Below are 18,828 nucleotides of genomic sequence, written 5' to 3'. Positions count from 1 at the left end.
TCTGTATATATATTACAACTACTTGACCGACTCTTCTATAATTGGGCCTTTGGGTCGTTGCTATATCTTGGCTATTGTACTAAGTGTGCAACAATGACCATCAATGTGTGCATATATCCTTTTGAATTAATGTTTTTGTGCTTTGGGGATAGAGGCCAAGATGTGGTGTTACTGGGTTGTATGGTATGGTTCTATTCCTATTTTCTGGATAGATCTCCATATTGCTTTCCATAAGGGCTAAACCAGATGGCATTCTCCAAAGCATGGGAAGAGAGTTCTTTCTCACCACAGCCCCACCAACATTGGCTGTTTTGTTTTGTTTTAAATATCTGCCATTCTCATTGGTGTGAGATGATATCTCAGTCTTGTTTTGATCTGCATTTCCTGAATCATGAGCCATGATGAGCACTTTTGGGGAAGTGTCTGTTCCTCTCCACGCCCTATTTGTGAATGGGGTTGTTGGATTTTTGGTTGCTGAGCTGTGTGAGTGCTTTATAGATCTTGCTGTGTTGTGTGCAAATGTTTTCTCCCAGTAGGTAGGGCGAAAGCGTGACACGTTTGGGGCACCCAGTGAAAGACGCTGGGTAGGCAGATTGAGTGTACAGATCTCAGTAAACTGATGCTCAGAGGACAATTCTGGGTATAAACATAAGCATAGACTAGGTAGGTTAAGTCGATAAGAAGAAAAGCAATTTGGGCATCCCAAGGAATCTGTCCCTTGGAATGAAAATTCAAGAGGAGATCTGTCTGTATTTTTTTGTTGTTGTTTTTGTTTTTGGGTCACAACCAGTGATGCTCAGGAGTTACTCCTGGTTCTGCACTCAGGAATTACTCCTGGCGGTTGCTTGGGGGACCATATGGGATGCTGGGAATCGAACCCAGATGGGCCGCGTGCAAGGCAAATGCCCTACCTGCTGTGCTATTGCTCCAGCCCCAGATCTGTGTGACTTTAAAGAGAAGTCATCCAATTCCTATTGAAAGATCAGGATTCATGATAGGAAAGAAAGGAAAAGGGTTCCCCCACGCTGGGTGTAGCAGTCCCTGTTCTATAATGAGGAGTCAGAATTAGGTGAGTGGATGTTGCGTGGGATTGACACTCACATTTGCCTGATATTAGAGCTCAGACGTGAGGCTCAGGGGCCCAGCGCCACTCCCAGTGGTTCTTGGTCCAGGAGTGTAGGTCTGACCGTTTGAGGGGTGCCTGCTATGCCAGGGACAGTACTCAGGTGCCAGGCACACGCTCTGCCCCTGAAGTGTCTCCGTGGCCCTGGGAGAGTTTGGCCTCAGCCCCGCATCCTTGTCCTTGAAAGGGCCCTGGGGTTAGTGCGGGTGCCACTGTGGCGCGCCCACTGTTTTCACGGGCTTTCCATGGCCCTGACCCCTCCGGGGGGAGTCCGTGTCTCCACAATCCTCAGCCTGGGTCGTGGCCTGCGGACTGTGCCGTGTTGGTCACTGCGTCCACCAGCATTCGCCCCACGAAGCACCGAGCACGGCTGCGGTCTGAGTTGACAGACATGGTTATTTGCCTAGTGCTGCTGACCTCCGTGACGTCAGAGCTGTATTTGTTCTGTCTACTCCTGTATCCTCAGTGCTTAGCACATTGCCTCGAACAGGAACTCAGCAAATATTTGTTGAACGCCAGAGTGAATGGATAGATGAGATTTGGGTCGCCATGGCAGCGGGCTGCTCTTTAAGCTGCCCTCTCCCTTGGTTTTCCTCCTGACTCTTCTCTCCCTTTACGTTACACTCGCAGTAGAGGGAGCCGTGGTTGAGAAGACCTGGATTCTAATCCGGGCTCACCACCTGTTAGTCCTTTCTGAATGAATGGATGTTTTCCAGTGAAGACTCATCGACTATCTCTTTTGAGTTAGGCCTGTACGAGACAGTGAGGATTCAATAGACAGATTGGCGTTGACTGGGTCTGTTACAGAATTTCAAATCTGAGACCAGAGAAAAAAGTGCGTTAGTACTTACCTTGCATGCAGCTGACCCTGATTTGAGATTTGGATAACCAAGAGAAGATGTGTAGAAGTAAGAGATTTGAACCCTCCTAGGGTTCCCCCCAAGCACCATCAGGGGTGACCCCTGAGCACAGAGCCAGGAGCATGCCTTAAACACAACCAGATATGGCTGACCCCCACCCCCACCAACACACACCCCTGAAAAAAAATTTTTTTCAGTCTAGAGGGAAAAGATGAATAGATGAATGTCAGCAGGAATAACAATAACCATGCATTTGATTAATAGTACATCTTTGCCCTGTCTGAGCTTCCTTTTCTTCATCTCTAAGTGATACTATTTCTCATGTTATTAGAAAGATCAATAACTATTCTTTTAAGCAGTACATCAGTTAATATTACAAATGCTTTGTGACTATTATAAATGCTAGTGAACTGTTGCCTTCACTAGACAAGAGAAGTTCTAGGAGCGAGACATGAATCTTTCTGAGTGCGACTGACACACGGGTCTGAGGGCTGGAGCCTGACTGGGGAGCACAGGATGGAGGAGGGGGGTTACGGGGAAGGGGAGGAGGAGGATGGCCGGCAGCCTTGGAAACCAGAGATTCAAGCAGCCGTGAGAGAACACCTGCTCGGTAATGGTTTCCTAGGAAAACATGTTATTTAAAGTACTTACATAGTTGAATTTTTAACTTTATCAAGCAGAACTAGAATTTCTTTCATATTATTGGGATTAGTTTTCTTTTTTTTTTTTTTGATAGTGCTTTTCATTTCCTGTTTTGACATCTATCCTGTGAATTTGGGGCAAACAAAAAAAAAATGCTGATAATTGTCCAAATTCTCGCTTTGCCATCTTATTCGACCTGCTTTCCCATCGTTTTCTTCACGTTCAGCAGTGAGGCGTTTACTCTGTGACAGGAGTTTGGGACTGTATTGTCTTTTCCTCAGCATTTTAGAAGCTCTTTCTGGGAAGAAGAGATATTATTGCTCATGCATATCAAGAAAAATTAGTAGGGAGAGTTGGCCCGCACCATTAAACGTGTCTTGTATCAGAACTGTAATTTGAACTTGAAAATTTGGCTCCAGGCTAAGCCTGGGGCTTGGGGGGTGGGGGTGAAGATTTAGGATAACCAAGAGAAGATGTGTAGAAGTAAGAGACATATATATTTTTTTTATTTTTCCTTAATAACGTGATGGTGATGTTCCTCACACAGGGTAACAGAATGTCAGAGCAATAAAATGTCTAAGCAGAAAAGAGCTCAGATCCTGTCCTTCGGTCTCCTTACTTTATAAATGCAAATACTTTGTGTTTTTGTGTTTGTGTAGTTCCTTACAGAGATTTTAAATGAAGCCCTCACGGTGAAGTGATTTTCTAGGCAAATCAGTGGCAGCTCAGAGCCCATGTTCATGCCCCCGTCCCCCGCGTGGTCTGTCTCTGGTTAAGCGCCTGTAAGGAGGTGGGTTGGCCATTGTATGACCCACTGAAAGCTTGAACTGTGGAGCGAGTCACCACAGCAGGTCCCACTCCCTACTTATGTGATTTTTTGGCAAGTTACTGACCCTCCCTTCAGTTTCCCTTCTGTAAAATGCTCGTGTAAAATCGTTACTGAAAAGGGAAATGACTCGGAGGACTGGACATACACCTGTCATGTGTGTCCACACAGTGCCCGCACCATATGTCCCTCAGAGCACACCCAGGCAGGGCTCTCACCGCCCCTGAACGGGGATCAGGTCGCCCTGCTAAGCCCTGGCATGGCCAGAGGCTAGTGGCACTCACGGCCAGGCCCATCATGGGCTCATCAGGCCAGCCCAGGCGTCCAAATCTCCCCAGGAGGGCCTGAGAGCCCCCGAGCACTGCTGGAGGGCACTCCCCCAGGTTTACCCCTCCTGACAATGCCACCGTGATTTCTTGGGTGGTGGGGGCCAAACCCCAGCCTCTGAGCTCTGGCCCGCACTGGTCTCACCTTAGAAATTATTCTGAGGACAATAGTTCAGTGGGCAGGACGCATGTACCCCCCCCACCCCACCCCAGCATCCCATACTGAACCCAGGCGATGATCCTTGAGTGCAAAGCCAGGATTAATTCGTGGGTATCCCTTGGTGTGACCCAAAACCAGAAACTCAGACTGATATCCACAGATCTGCAAAGTGTTTTATAGAGTGTTACAAATATTCTAAAAGGAAAAAAATGGAGATCTGGAGAGAGACCTCAGTGAGCTGAGCACATGCTTCAAAATGCAGGAAACCCGGGTTCCATCCCCGGCACTGCCTGGTCCCCTGAGTACTGCTGGGTGTGGTGGAAAACAGGAGAGAAAATGAATCTTTGAGTCAGAGAGACAGTATAAGGATCGGGGGTCTTACCTGGGGCTCGACCAAGTCCCCCAGTTTGATCCCCAGCACCACATCGGGGGGTCCTCCAGGTCCTCCTGGAGTGAATCCCTGAGTACCACCACATGTGGCTCAACTTCCCCCTCCCCAATAAAAAATGAGTGTTTGTGTATACTATGGTTGTCATCTGTAATCCAGGGGGGAAAGGAAATGGAAGTTAATTCTGTTGTGTATGTAACCCTGTGCCTGCAGCCAGCCTGTGAGGACAGGGCTTAGGGATGGAAGGAAGGCAGAGGGAAACACACGTTTTGGTTTTGTTTTTTTAATCTGTATTCATAGGTGTTGAAGATTGTGTGTGTGTGTATGTGTGCGCGCGCACGCCATGCTCTAGGCAAAAGGCTTGCTTCCGGGGGTAACCAACCAGCATTACTTTTCTTAAACAGTCTGAAAATGCACAGAATGTGCTAAAAAGCTCTTCCTTGTCCTGAAACACAGTTTCCTCTGTCTTTCTCCGACATTCTTCCCTCTGCTCAGCCTGCCACAGTCATACTGGTAGTTTTTGGGTCACCCAGTGGTGCTCAGGGGTCACTCCTAGATCTGTGCTCAGGAATAACGCCTGGCAGTACACAGGAGGACCGTATGGGATGCCAGAGATCGAACCTGTGATGATCCCGCTCAAGTCCAGTGTCGAATGTACTATTGCTCCAGCCCCGCTGGCTGTTTTCTTGAATGAGCCAAGCTCCTGCTCACTTTCTGCCCACGCCTTTTTCCTCGAAGGTGGCTCCTCATTCTAGGGATCAGCCTACTTCTTTTTCCAAGAATTCCTACACCTCCTTAGCTCCCTCTGTGTCAGATACTTAGGTAACCATTACCTTTACTTGGTGCGAGTATCTGTTCAAATATTGCCAACTCAGTGAGGCCTTTCATGGTCGTCTTATCTAAAATAGCATCCCAGGGCCCAGGCAATGATACAACGAACAGGTAGGGCCTTGCACATGGCTGACCTGTGTTCAATCCCCGGCATCCCATATGGTCCCCTGAATCCCTCCAGGAGTGATCCCTGAGTGTAGGAGTAACCCCTGAGCACCTTCGGAGGAGAGAGGGCAAATATCAAAAAATAAATGAACTAATGAAATAAAAATTGCATCCAGGAGTAGAGACACAGCTCAGGCGGCAAGCACACGTACAGCGTGTTTCAGACCCTGGATTGAATCTCTGCCTGCACATGGCCACTCCCCAAGCACCATTGGTGGCACCCTGGCAGCCCCGATGGAGTCTGTCTTCTGGCCTCTGTTATCTAAAGCCCAGTGGCTTCAGCAGCATTATTTTCTGGTTTTTTTTTCCTCTCTCTGTTCCCTATCTTTACCTCTACCTCTCTCTCTCTCACTCTCTCTGTCTCTCTCTCTGTCTCTCTGTCTCTGTCTCTCTCTCTCTCTATCTATCTCTCTCCCTCCCTCTCCCTCCCTCCTTCCCCTGCCCCCACCCCCCCACACACACACACAACAAAGGCAGGGCCTTTATTTTTACTTATTACATCACCGATACCGTCACCTATACGTCACCATGGTATTGGTGATATAGTGAAAACAGTCTAAGACACAGTATTTTTGTGGATGAAGGGAAGGAGAGAGGAATAGATGGATGGATGGACTATAACTTCAGGAGATAGTTTTGCCCTTTCAGCCTCAGTATTTCATAGCTTTTATGAGGACAGTGCCATGGCATGAATTAGGGGGGAAATCTGTGCTTATTTAAGTAACTAGCTCTTCTGAGTACATCGCGGGTCATACAGCAATGGAGTGATTGAATGGCCGCCCTCTTTATGAATGGTCAGATTCTCGTAGGATTAGACCAGCATTAATTTCTGGTTATTGGCAATCAGTTAGTGTCCAACTGTGACCCCACGGACTAAATGGAGATAGACCTTTTTCTAATTAATTGCCGGAAAGATTAACGACAGCCTCGTTGTTCTGACCATTCTCTGCTCTGACTCTCTTTCTCGCCAGCATTTCTTACACAGAAGCAGTGGAGATCTTGAAGCGGGCGTCCCAGAACTTCACCTTCCCCCCCGAGGTATACTCTTCACACACACGCCAACACTTCCCAGCTGCCTTATTTCGCGGGGAACCCTTTAAGGTGCTCAGTCTTACCAGGCCAGCAGTGTATCCATACGTGTTGCCCAGTGAAGCTGGTTTGGGTTTGCTCACTGAACCTTGTTGAAATATTTAGGACAGAGATAGAGTGTAAAATAGAGCGCTGTCTTCTGTTTCCAGTGAGAGAGAGAGGGAGATCCACAGCGAGTTCCGAGTCTCCTGATTGAGCTGGGAGAGGGCTGGGGCCGTGGTCTCTCCGTGGAGGTCCCGCGTGTTTTCCCCGCCCCTGCGTGCCCGCACACCTCCGGGCCTGAGAGCAGGCTGAGCCCTGCGCCCCAGGGCCACGGCTGGTAAAGCCAGGAAAAGTCAGGAGGATCCCGGGAGCCCCTGCATCCACACGGAAAGATCAGCACACTGCTGCTTCCTTTCTGGACTGTCCATTTGCTTGTTTTTGGTTTGTGGCCACACCCGGCGATGCTCAGGGATTACTCCTGGCTCTGCACTCAGGAATTACTCCTGGCGGTGCTCGGGGGGGAATCATATGGGATGGCAGTCAGCAGCATTCAAGGCAAAGCACCCTGCCTGCAATATTCTCCCCGGCTCCTCCTGCCGGTTTTTATGATGGTTCGTTCATTTACCGATTTTCTCCTGCCCAGAGAATCCCTTTCTTTACCGCCCTACCCAGTCCCTAGCATGGTACCTGGAATTCAGTGGGCACTTTTGTATTTGATGAATAAATAAATGAACAGGGCCATTAAATATTCATCAAGGAGCATCTGATATGTGAGTTGACTCTTTTATTAAAAAATCATTCACAGAGAGAAGCCATCTCGCCCGAGATAGACTCAGAATTAGAAATACTATCTTTCATCATCTCATTTCCCTGAGCTGTGGGTGGGGCGGCCACTGTGGACGACGCATCGGGCAGATTAATGAACCTGTGACTCTGCACAGTCGGTTCTTATACACTGTGGAGAGAGGGGTCTGTTTTCCCGTGGCTATTATTCATCTGCTAATGCTGCCTTCTGACATGGGCACTGGGAGGCTCCATTTGCCGTTGGCCAAATTTCAGCTTTCACCCTTCCAGATCTTTGGATGCTTTTGTTTTTGTTTTTAAGAGTGGAAGGAGTCTGAAAATACAGTCCAACAGGTAAGATACCTTGCCTTGCATGCTCAGTCAACCCATGGTCAGTCCACAGACGGTCACCCAAGCTCACCCCACCCACAGGAGTGATCTCTGAGCACAGAACCACGAGGAAGCTCTGAGCCCACCACCACATGTGGGCCCAAAACAGACAAAAAAGAAACATTTTTAAAAGTTGAAACTAGAGACTCTTAACTCCTGTGTCACCCCCCGCTTTGCCATTCTGTGCCACTCAGCCAGGGCTGGAAATCAAGACCCCTGGCCCCTGCGGGTAGATCAGAGAGTCTGAGGCACAGCCAGGGCACCCAGGACGGCAGGTACTGTGTCAGCAGAAGCACACCTGGCGGGGCCCAGAACCCACTACAGACACCCAACCCTTGAGCTGCTCAGCCAGGTCGTGCCCGAGGCCTCCTGGATTAGGGGTGAAAGTGGCCAGTGTCCCTCCTGGGCACGTCTTTGTCCAGTCGCCTCATCAGTGCAGCCACAGCAGCTGACCCTGGGGGCAGGAGGCTCCTGGCATTGGCCTGGGCCCTGCTAACACAGCCGTCTTCCTGTGCTCTCTCCCGGCCTCCTGCCCCCGCTGACCGGTTCCGTCTCATCACAGTGGGGCGCCGACCTGCACACAGAGCACGAGAAGTACCTGGTGAAGCACTGTGGCAACGTGCCCGTCTTCGTGGTCAACTATCCGCTCACGCTCAAGCCGTTCTACATGAGGGACAACGGCGACGGCCCGCCCCCCACGGTAAGCAGAGGCAGAATGCCCCAGGCGCCAGGCTCCGCGCGTGGCCTTGGGCTTTCCCTGGATTTGGGTTTCGTGTGCGTTTTCGGTGTCTCTTCTTCCCGGGAAATTGCCTGACGGTGGATCTGTCCATCACTCACTCATCTCCTCAGATAAAGTGTCATATAAGAATGTCTCCAAAACATGAAAATTTCTCAACCAAAAGAGGTTACAAGTGGAAAAAGTTTTCAGTCATCCCGCCTGTGGGTGGTAGAGATAGTCCAGGAGTTACAGCATTTGCCTTGCAGAGCAGCTGGCCCCCGGCTCGATCCCCTCCACTGCATAGGGTTCCCGAGTACTACCCAGGCCACCCCGATACGCAGCCAGGAGTAGCCCCAGAGCACTGCCGGGTGTTGCTTGTTCCCCGACTACCACAAGAAAAAGGAAAGGAAAGGAGAGGAGGGAGGGGGAGGGTGACCTGGCTTGGAGCTCTGTTGCCTGCTGAGTCCGCTGTGCGTTCAGACACTGGCGCGAGGTGCTGAGGGCTAGGTGGGGGTCGGGGGGTTACCCTGGGCTGAGTGAGTCCCGCAGGCCAACTTGGCTGCAGTGAGGCTGGGGCTGGGGGTGGCCTCACTCGGTCTCTCTGGCGTTTCTCCCCTCGGCACTCGGAGCCTTCTTTCACCCCACACTTAGCAATTCCAAACTGCTTCCTTTTCTGTTTGTTTTTTTTTCTTATTTTGGGGTCACAGCTGGCCGTTCTTGGGGCTTACTCCTGGCTCTGTGCTCAGGGATTAGGGGACTACATGGGGCGCAGGGGATCCAGTTCGGCTGCGTGCAGGGCAAAGGCCCTCCCCGCTGTGCTGTCTCTCTGCTCCCACCGGCCTGCTTTCTTTTCTCGTCTTTTCTTTTTTGTCCTCATGGTTTTGGGGGTCACACCAGGGTCCGTGCCTGCAGGTCACTCCCTGAGTGCTCAGGGACCATGTGGGGCTGGGACTAGCCACACCTCTTGAGTGCCAAGCCTGTACTCGGCCACTGAGCCCTTTCTCCAGCCCAGAATGAAGGAGTGTGTGTGGTGCCAGGGGCCAGATGCACGCAGGGCCTCACGCAGGCAGGCCTCAGTGCTGGGCCGCCTCCCCCAGCCCTGCTCTCCCATGCAGTACTGGTAGGAGCATCAGAAAGAATGTTTGTTTCTGTTTGGGGGCCCACACCCAGTGATGCTCAGAGGCTACTCCTGGCTCTGTGCTCAGGAATTACTCCTGGAATGCTCAGGGAACCCTATGGGATGTCTGTCGGAGATTGAATCCGGGTGGCTGCGTGTAAGGCAAGCCTTCTACCCACTGTACTGTCTCTCAGGTCCTGAACTTCAGTTCCTGTGTATTTAACGTGGTCAATTGTAAACATTTACAAGAGCAAATATGTTTATGTCTCAAAAAGGTTCAGGAGCAAAACCTATTTTGTGGGGGTTAGGGCAGTGCAGGGGAGGGAGTATGACCCACACCCAGTGGTGCTCAGGAATTACTCTGAGCTCTGTGCCCAGGGGTCACCACTCCTGGCAGTGGCAGTGCTCACAGAATCTTACAAGGTACTGGGGATTGAACCCAGGTCTCCTGCATGCAAAGCAAGTGCTCTAACCTGTTTATTTCCGCCCCCCACCCCCAAAGCAAAACTTTTTTTTGGTGCTTTTTCACTTGCCTGAAGATAAATCCCAGTCCAAAAGAAAAAAGTTGGTCGGGAAGGGGCCTGCAGTCAAACATCCTCGCTTAAGGTATGCAGAGCTGCAGCGTTCTCTCTGAGGATAAAAGTAAAAAGTAAAGGCCCTCCCATTGATCATCGATTTGCTCGAGCGGGCCCAGTAACGTCTCCATTGGAGACTTTGTTGTTACTGTGTCTGGCATATCGAATACGTCACGGGGAGCTTGCCAGGCTCTGCCGTGCGGGCGAGATACTCTCGGTAGCTTGCCGGGCTCTCCGAGAAGGGCGGAGGAATCGAACTCGGGTCGGCCATGCTGGCTGCGTGCAAGGCGAACGCCCTACCGCTGTGCTATCGCTCCAGCCCTCGTGTTTACAAATGAAGAAAATCCAGCCCTCTCTGAGGATATGTCTCCTCTTTGTTGTTTTTGATGTGGGGCCATACCTGGCAGTGCTTATGGGGCCATATGCGGTGCTGGGGACAGAACCCTAGTTGACCACATGCAAGGGAAGCACCTCCTGGCTGTCCTTCCTCTCTGTCCCTCCTTCATGTTTTCCTCCGTAGTATTGCTGACTGTTCGCTCCCATCTGGTAGATTCCTATGAATCAGGCCGTCCTCTCCCTGCTCGAAACCCTAAGTCCATCTTTTTAAAAGCGCTAAGTTCCTTTCCTTTTACAGATGAAAACTGGGTACAAAAGAGACTGATTATATTCCTCAAAGCCACACAGGGTGTGAGAGAGATGGGATTTGTGCTTGGGTCCCCGAAGCTCTGAAGTATGTGTGGTATGCCAACTCACAGTCACAGATAACACAGAATTATATTTCAGCCTTGTTTAACTCATGGCACCTCTCATGGTTGGGCTGGAGCGATAGCACAGCGGTAGGGCGTTTGCCTTGCACACAGCCAACATGGCCAACCCGAGTTCGATTCCTCAGCCCCTCTTGGGCAGCCCGGCAAGCTACCAAGGGTATCTCGCCCGCACGGCAGAGCCTGGCAAGCTCCCCGTGATGTATTCGATATGCCAGACACAGTAACAACAAAGTCTCACGATGGAGACGTTACTCGGCCCGCTTGAGAAAATCAATGAACAACGGGAGGACAGTGACAGTGACAGTGACCTCTCATGCCGCATTATCCGAAGTCAGCAAGCAACCCAGTGAGTAGATCACTGGCCTTGTTCCATCAAGGAATGTCAGGGCCCCGAGGTCTCTCCTGAGGGCCCGGGGGTGGGGGGTGCCCAAAATCCCTAAAAGAAATAAAGAAAAGTGAATTGGCCTACCGGTTGGCCATGGGAAAGTGCAACCAGAGGAATTCTGGTTGTGCCTCCATTAGGCCGGGGTCCTGCCCTACTTCCCCCCAACCCCCGCCCCCGCCCCACCCCCCATGTTTACACGTTCCCAGCTGGCCCCACGCACATGCCCTTCATTCACCTAATTTCCCCCACTGAGCACTTTTCACTCCTTCCGTTTTGGCCTTTATTTGTGAAAACAAAATATGTCACATTAATGGAGAGCCAGCTAGTTTTTCACTCATTCGGGATTATCAGTAGCTTATTAATAACATGTCAGGCAAACTGCTCGTCTGAATGTCTAAATAAAATGGAAATATTACCTATCAACTTTACTTCTGGTTATGTTTTAAATAGTAGTCAATGACAAAATTTAAATTTTTTATGGTTTTGGTTTTTGTTTTGGGGCCACCGCAGTGGTACAGGGCTTACTCCTGGCTCTGCACTCAGGGATGACTCCTGGTAGCTCTGGGGACCACACAGGATGCCAAAGATCAAACCCACACATCGGTCGCATGCAAGGTAGACGCCCCACGCACCCAGCTACTGCTCTGACCCCACAATAATGTAATGTTGTAAAGACTTCTTTGTAAATACTTCTCTCAGCTACCCAACCACTTTGAGCCATTCTTCTTTGGATTTCTATAGTATCCCCCTTTTTTTTTTTAGCACATAATACAGTTGTTTTGGGCATTAAGTGTTCCCACACCAATCCCACTACCAGTGTGGCATTCCCTCCATTCTCCCCAGTTTCTCACTCACCTCCTATGCCTATCCCTTTATTGGACACAAAAATGATTTATTTTATATTGCTTGATAAAACTAAATGGCTAATGGAATTATCTAAAATACTTCAGTTAGGAGCTGGAGCGATAGCACAGCCGGTAGGGCGTTTGCCTTGCACGCGGCCAACCCGAGTTCGATTCCCAGCATCCCATATGGTCCCCTGAGCACCGCCAGGAGTAACTCCTGAGTGCAGAGCCGGGAGTAACCCCTGTGCATCGCTGGGTGTGACCCAAAAAGCAAAAAAATAAAAAAATAAAATACTTCAGTTTAAAAAAATTTTTTGTGAAAATTGTATATACATCTACAATTGGATCATTAATCATTGAGAGTTTCCTGAGCTCTTTGCTGCTAGTTGAACCTTCTGTGTTGTTGTTTTTTTGTTTATTGAGCTTATCTGGCTTGTTGTGCTACTTTCTAATTTGGTGTGCTCCTACTGGGTGTCGGCATTGTGCGATTTGGAGGCATTGTGGGATTTGGAGGTGTCTCGCAGCCATGTGCTCAAGGGATTCGGAATATTTAACTGCCATGAGTTTACGGAGCCAACGCCTTAGGACAGTGGGTAGGGCATTTGCCTTGCACACAGCCAACCTGGGTTCAATCCTTAGCATCCATATAGTCCCTGGGGCACTGCTAGGAGTGATTCCTGAGTGCAGAGCCAGGGGTAAGCCCTGAGCACTGCCTGATGTGACCCAGAAACAAACAAAATGGTGATGGGACGTTGGGTGTGCTTGTGGGGTGTGGGTGTGGCTTCCTGGCAGAAGTCTGGGGGGGAGGGGGGGTTGTCGCTGTCCATTCCTGCTCCGAGAAAACCCTAATTCTCAGCCTGAAAGCCTGTGTTCCTGGAAATTTTGGTAATTTGTAATCTTCCGTAGTTTGGTGAAATCTCTGAGATTATTCATGAGGGAGTAGAATTGGGCCATTGGCAAGGGCAGCTGTGGGGGTGTGAGTGCAGCTGCCAGGGCTTGGCGGGACGGGACTCAGCCCACATCTCCCCCCTGCCAAGGGTGCCCCAGAGTTACAGCCAGGAGACTGGTGTAACATGAGTTTTTTGCAATTTGTTTGATCTCTTCCAAGATTTAATAGTGAGTCTGTAAAGCTGGGCTGATGAATGAGCTTATTGCACTAGCAGTTGTGGGACATGGGGCCAGATTTCTATAGCATTTAAGTAGTCAATAAATCAGCCACGGGGGAACCCTGGAGGGGGGCAGGTGAGTCCTCCACCCTTCAAACAGGCCCGGCAGCTGGAAACCTCCAAAACCCAGTTGCCGCCATGCTCACAGCCAATCTCCACAGACTCAGATAAGCCTTATCCATGAGTGAATCTGTGAAAAACTCTGGTATGTGGGTTTTGTGACTGAAATTTCCAGGGTCTCACGGAGTCAGGGGACTCATCTCCCTGTTCTTCTGGGAGCCAGCCAGTCACACCCATGAACTGCCTCTGGAGCCATGTAAGTTCATTAATGGCCAAGATCTAGAGACTCATAAGTAAATCTCAGAAGAGAATTACAAGTCTCAGAGATGCCTTCTTACCCCAAAGTCAACATCCAGTTAAAAATTTAACTCCATGTATCACCTTATTTAAAACTTTAGAATTCTTGGAGTGCCCAGCCTCAAATCTTATACCTTATACCACCGATGTACCAGGAGTAGCACACATTGGATGTGATGTAAAGTAGAAGGGAACCAATCTTAATTAAGAAAATATTAGCACACAAGGCTCAACCTGAAACTGCATGTTAGTAATCTCGTATACAAGGGCCCAAAGGCTCCAGGGTGAGATACAACAATCTTCACATACTTTCTTCAAGAAATCCTTTTTTGACTATTTTTAAAGACTATTTATAACAAGCAATATGAAATAAATGTTTTAGGGTCTGCTACTTGGGCAGGCTTTCATGGTGGTTGGAAAAACTCAAAATGATGGAGGTGGGAAGGTGTGATGGTGGTGGGATTGGTGTTGGAATATTGAATGTAATAAATTATTGTGAAAACCTTATAAAAATTGAATTAACATTTTTTAGAAACCGAAAATCCTGATAGCCGCCAAGGGCCAGGGAGGCGTCTTAGCGGATCTAGTACAGGCTCAGCAGGCAGAGACCAGCCTAGTCCCTGAGCCCCACCAGGGAGTGACTGTGGAGCACCAAGCTAGGAGTGGCCCCCAACCACTACTGGAAGTGGCCCCAGAGCAAAAAAACAACCCCAGCCTGTTTTCCATGTGCTCTCAGCACTGACCCTCATAGATAACTGTAGAGTCCCCCCTTCACTCTCCTGTCTGGGTTCGTCCTTTTCTTCTCATCCTGTCAGTTGTAGAATCCCTCAAGGTTCAGTCCTGGCCCTCCCCAACCCCCACCCTGTAACCTCACTGGCTCCTCACACCCTCTGTTGACTCTTAGCCTCGTCAGTCAGTCAGTCAGTCAGTCAGTCTCAGTCGTCTAGACCTCGCCCCTCAGCGCCAGACTCGTCTTCCTGCCGTTTACGTCTCTAAAGCATCTCAGGCTGACATCACCAAAACCCAACCCATGCTTTCTTCTCTTCTCCGCCTTCTCCCACCATAGTTGATTTTCATATTTATCTCCTTGTGGAAGCCAGATACCTGAGTCATTATTGAAATCGCCATCTCCCTCAGACTTCCTGTCAGGAGTTCATCATTTCAGTGCTCCGGAACAGATCACAGTCTCCATCTGCACTTGGCCTCTTATAGATGAAGACATGGTTAAGTCTTGCCTGGGCTACTTTAGCAGTCTTTTATATAGGCCTTCCTGTATCAACTCTTCCCTCCCCTGAATCAGTTCTCTCCCATTTCATCATGGGCTTCCAGAAAATAGAAATTCTCCTCAAAACCATTGCTCTTCGAAAAATAAGTTGAAATCCCCCAAGTCTCCCAAGTGACTTTGGGGCAACTTGACTGTCATGCCACTCTCTTGTGGTGCTCTGTGGGTGCTCCCTTTAGCATGTTAGGGACCCATTTCAATCCCCCACACCTCATGGCCCCCAGAGCACAGCTTGAAAGACCCCTTCTAGAACTCCAGACTAGCTCCCAAGGAGCTTTCCGGGGTGGGGGAGTGTGGCCCAGTGACAGTGTCCACTCTGCATGCGTGAGGCCATGAGTTTGATCCCCGGCACCACCTCACGTTACTGTCAACTGCAATCCCAGCTCTGCGCTCACTGTTCTTGGCGCTTCAACCAAGTGTGAAGTTCTGGTGTCCTGCAGTTTCAAAGGGAAGAAAAGGGAAAGGAAAGGGTTTTTAAGTCTGAATCAATGCCTCCTCTGGTTTTGAATAAACACCTCCTCTCAGGAGCTCCCTAGCAATATCATTTAGTTTCTTTTCTATCTATTAGAAAAGCTGTACACAATTTATTTCTCTCATTAATAGGTCACTGTCACAGTCCTCCCATTGTTCATCGATTTGCTCAAGCGGACCCAGTAACATCTCCATCGTGAGACTTGTTGTTACTGTGTCTGGCATATCGAATACTCTCGGTAGCTTGCCGGGCTCTCCGAGAGGGGCGGAGGAATCGAACTCGGGTTGGCCATGTTGGCTGCGTGCAAGGTAAATGCCCTACCCACTGTGCTATCGCTCCAGGGTGTTTGCCTTGCACGCAGCCAACATGGCTGACACGGGTTCGATTCCCAGCATCCCATATGGTCAAGCACCGCCAGGAGTAATTCCTGAGTGCGTGAGCCAGGAGTAACCCCTGAGCATCGCCAGGTGTGACCCCCCCCCAAAAAAAAAAAACCATAATTGTCATTAATAGGAGGACTTAAATTTATATGAATCAGGGCTGGAGCAATAGCACAGCAAGTAGGGCTCTTGCCTTGCACGCAGCCAACCCGGATTCAATTCCCAGCATCCCATATGGTCCCCTGAGCACTGCCAGGGGTGATTTCTGAGTGCAGAGCCAGGAGTAACCCCTGTGCATTGCCGGGTGTGACCCAAAAAGTAATTAATTAATTAATTAATATGAATCCATACTGGCATGAAGTGATTTCAAGTGTTCTATTGATTTTGTTGTGTTTTGTTTTGTTTTGGGACCACACCCAGCAGTGCTCAGGGCTTACTCCTGGCTCTGTACTCAGGGATCACTCTTGGTGGAGCTTGGAGAACTATATGCAGTTTGAGGAATCAAACCCAGGTCAGCTGCATGCAGGACAAGTGCCTTGCCTGCTATACTATCTCTCCAACCCCTGACTATTTTAAGCTGAAAAAAAAAATTAATCAGTTTATCAGTTTTTATCATACATTTTTACACAACATGAAGGGAAAAAGAGTAGTTCGGGTTCTGCAAACAAAAAGCTTAAAGATGTCACGTGGTAAAGAGCTCAAAGAGCTTTAAAATCCTTATAGAAAACACATCACAGAAGGAAAATAAGAAAATAACAAGTTTCTTTCATAATACTTAAAATTGGAAATGTTGGATGGTTTACTAAGATTTTTTTAATTATCATAATGTGCTGAAATTATGATCTTTTTAATGCTAATTAAGGTCTTAGAAGATGTTCAAGATAAAGTTGTATCAGTAGATTTTCATTTGTAAACACGAGATAAGATATTTCAGTCTCTGACAAGAGATGGAACTATTTCTGAGATTGGAACCAAAAAGTTGTGCTAAGGGGAGGTTATCAGATTTGTGTTTGTTTTTTTTTTTTAATGTGATAGGGGCTGGAGCGATAGTACAGTGGGCATTTTCCTTGCACGAGGCCATCCCAGATGCAATCCCTGGCATCCCATAGGGTCCCCTGAGCACGTCCAACAGTAATTCCTGAGTGCAGAGCCAGGAGTAACCCCTGAGCATCGCCGGGTGTGACCCAAAAAGCCAAAAATAAAAAAAGAGAGAGAGGTCCTGAGAGATAATCCTGGGATATGGCTCTTGCCTGGAATGCAGCCAACCACAGTTTAATCCCTGGCACAACATAGGGTCCCCCAGTTCCACCAGGAGTGATCCCTGAGCATCACTGGTGTAGCCACCCCCCCTCCCTAAAATAAAAGAACAGTCTTTGCCTCCATGATCTTCATCTCTTGGAATGGGGAGTGAGGCTCAGAGATCGAAGCAGCTGGTCAAGATCACAAAGCTAACTGGAAAAAGAATTGAGTGTTTTGGTATTTTTTCAAGTTTTTTTTTTTTTTAGCCACACCCAGCTGTGCTCATACAGGATGCCAGGAGTCCAACCTGGGTCTGCCACATGCAAGGCAAATGCCCTACCCGCTGTACTACTTCTCTGGCCTTTGGTTCTGGTTTTATGAGCAATACTGGCAGTGCTCATGTAGGATAACACTTGTCTTTCCTTAGGTAAAGGTAAAGGTAAAGGCCCTCCCGTTGATCGTCGATTTGCTCGAGCGGGCCCAGTAACGTCTCCATTGGAGACTTTGTTGTTACTGTGTCTGGCATATCGAATACTCTCGGTAGCTTGCCGGGCTCTCCGAGAGGGGCGGAGGAATCGAACTCGGGTCGGCCAGGTTGGCCGCTTGTAAGGCGAACGCCCTACCCGCTGTGCTATCGCTCCAGCTAAGCTTTCCTTAGGTAGCTTAGGTTTGTCAGGTCACACCCATCTAAAGCCACTCCTGGCACTGTGCTCAGGGACGTGCCTTGCGGTGCTTGTGAGACCACAGGTGGTTCTCAGCAGCTGGTCCGGGAGCAGCTGCTGGTTCACAGCAAACTTGTTACTCCTGAACACATGACACCCCGGGATCACTGGCAGGACCGTTAGAAGTACCAAGGAGCAGGATACTCGAACTCCTGGGGCTTTCCAGCCATCGCAACCCTTGAGGCCATTCTCCCCTGCTCACTGCCACAGGCATCAGAAGGCAGGACAGCCCTGCCTCCCATCTCTGCCCGGTCACTGACTTCCTCCGGAAAGCCTTCCTGGGCCTCTGTTAGACGCTGCCGGGTTCAGACCCAGAGCTGCCACTGTCTTCTCGGAGCCCTGGGGCAGCTGTCTCTCTCCACTGATATTAGGATGGCTCTCTCCCTGCCCCACCTGCACCGCCCTCTGTCACGCAGCGGCCTCAAGCCTGCAGTCCCCGAGCCGGCGGGCGGGTCAGTGGTCAGTTGCTTAGGCAGACGAGCTGGGCCAGCACCCTTTCAGACACCAGCCAGCCGGTAGTGTGTGAGTCATCTGATTTCCAAAGACCTGCTGGGATACTCACCAGCAGCTAGGACAGAAAATGCCGTGAGTGACATCAGCGGGGTCACCGGGAGTGCCAGCAGGTTCGTTTTTTGAGGTCACACACTGAGTGGTCTGGGACGAACACCTGGTTTGTCTCTGCGTCTGAGTCTCCCGGTCAACGCAAAGGCAATAACAGTATATTCTGGAGTTGTGATAATGAAATCAGAGAATGTTTGAAGGAAATGTACACGGTTGGGTATCAGGAGGTAGCAAGTGAGACTTAAGCCTCTCGCCTTTGCTGCTCCATTTTTATCGCGTTCTTTAGTATGACAAAGTACAGGAATGGACAGTGCCTGTGGGTGACTTAGCACAACAGGGTTCCCGGGACTCCTCCAAAGGCGGGTCTCTCAAGGACTGCGCCTCAAACACCCACTGCACTTCCGGGTACCGGGAGGCCTCTGCTCAGAGTCAGTCCCCTGGCCTCGTGGCCGGAAGGCGTTCGAAAGGAACGGGACTTGATGTGGTACATTGGCGGTCAGCATCCCAGAGCTCAGTGTTAAAAATGTCATGTCTGGAAACTGTGCAGGAGACAGAGTTGACACCAGGGATTCCTTGGCAGCTTCTATTTCTGTTTGACCCACTTGTATAAAGTGTCTGGTTAGACACCTGGTTGTTTTCTTTCAGTGACAGATAACCAGACGCTGGACCAAAAAGAC

The 18,828-nt window shown here is 49.5% G+C and overlaps 1 protein-coding gene across 3 annotated transcripts in view; it reads left to right on the top strand.

Annotated features, from left to right (window-relative positions):
- Window positions 1–18,828, top strand: part of NARS2 (asparaginyl-tRNA synthetase 2, mitochondrial) — a 149,703-nt gene that overhangs the window by 114,589 nt on the left and 16,286 nt on the right. For all 3 annotated transcript variants that reach the window (XM_056116053.1, XM_056116052.1, XM_056116051.1), the window contains 2 exons: window positions 6,293–6,359; window positions 8,128–8,265. In XM_056116053.1, coding sequence (XP_055972028.1) covers window positions 6,293–6,359; window positions 8,128–8,265 — 205 coding nt within the window. The remainder of the gene's footprint in view (window positions 1–6,292; window positions 6,360–8,127; window positions 8,266–18,828) is intronic.

This window comes from Sorex fumeus, unplaced genomic scaffold, assembly GCF_029834395.1.
Source record: "Sorex fumeus unplaced genomic scaffold, SorFum_2.1 ptg000030l, whole genome shotgun sequence".
NCBI classification, from domain to species: Eukaryota; Metazoa; Chordata; class Mammalia; order Eulipotyphla; family Soricidae; genus Sorex; species Sorex fumeus.
The sequence above is the reverse complement of the archived record's forward strand: the minus strand, read 5'-3'. Positions and strand labels throughout refer to the sequence as shown.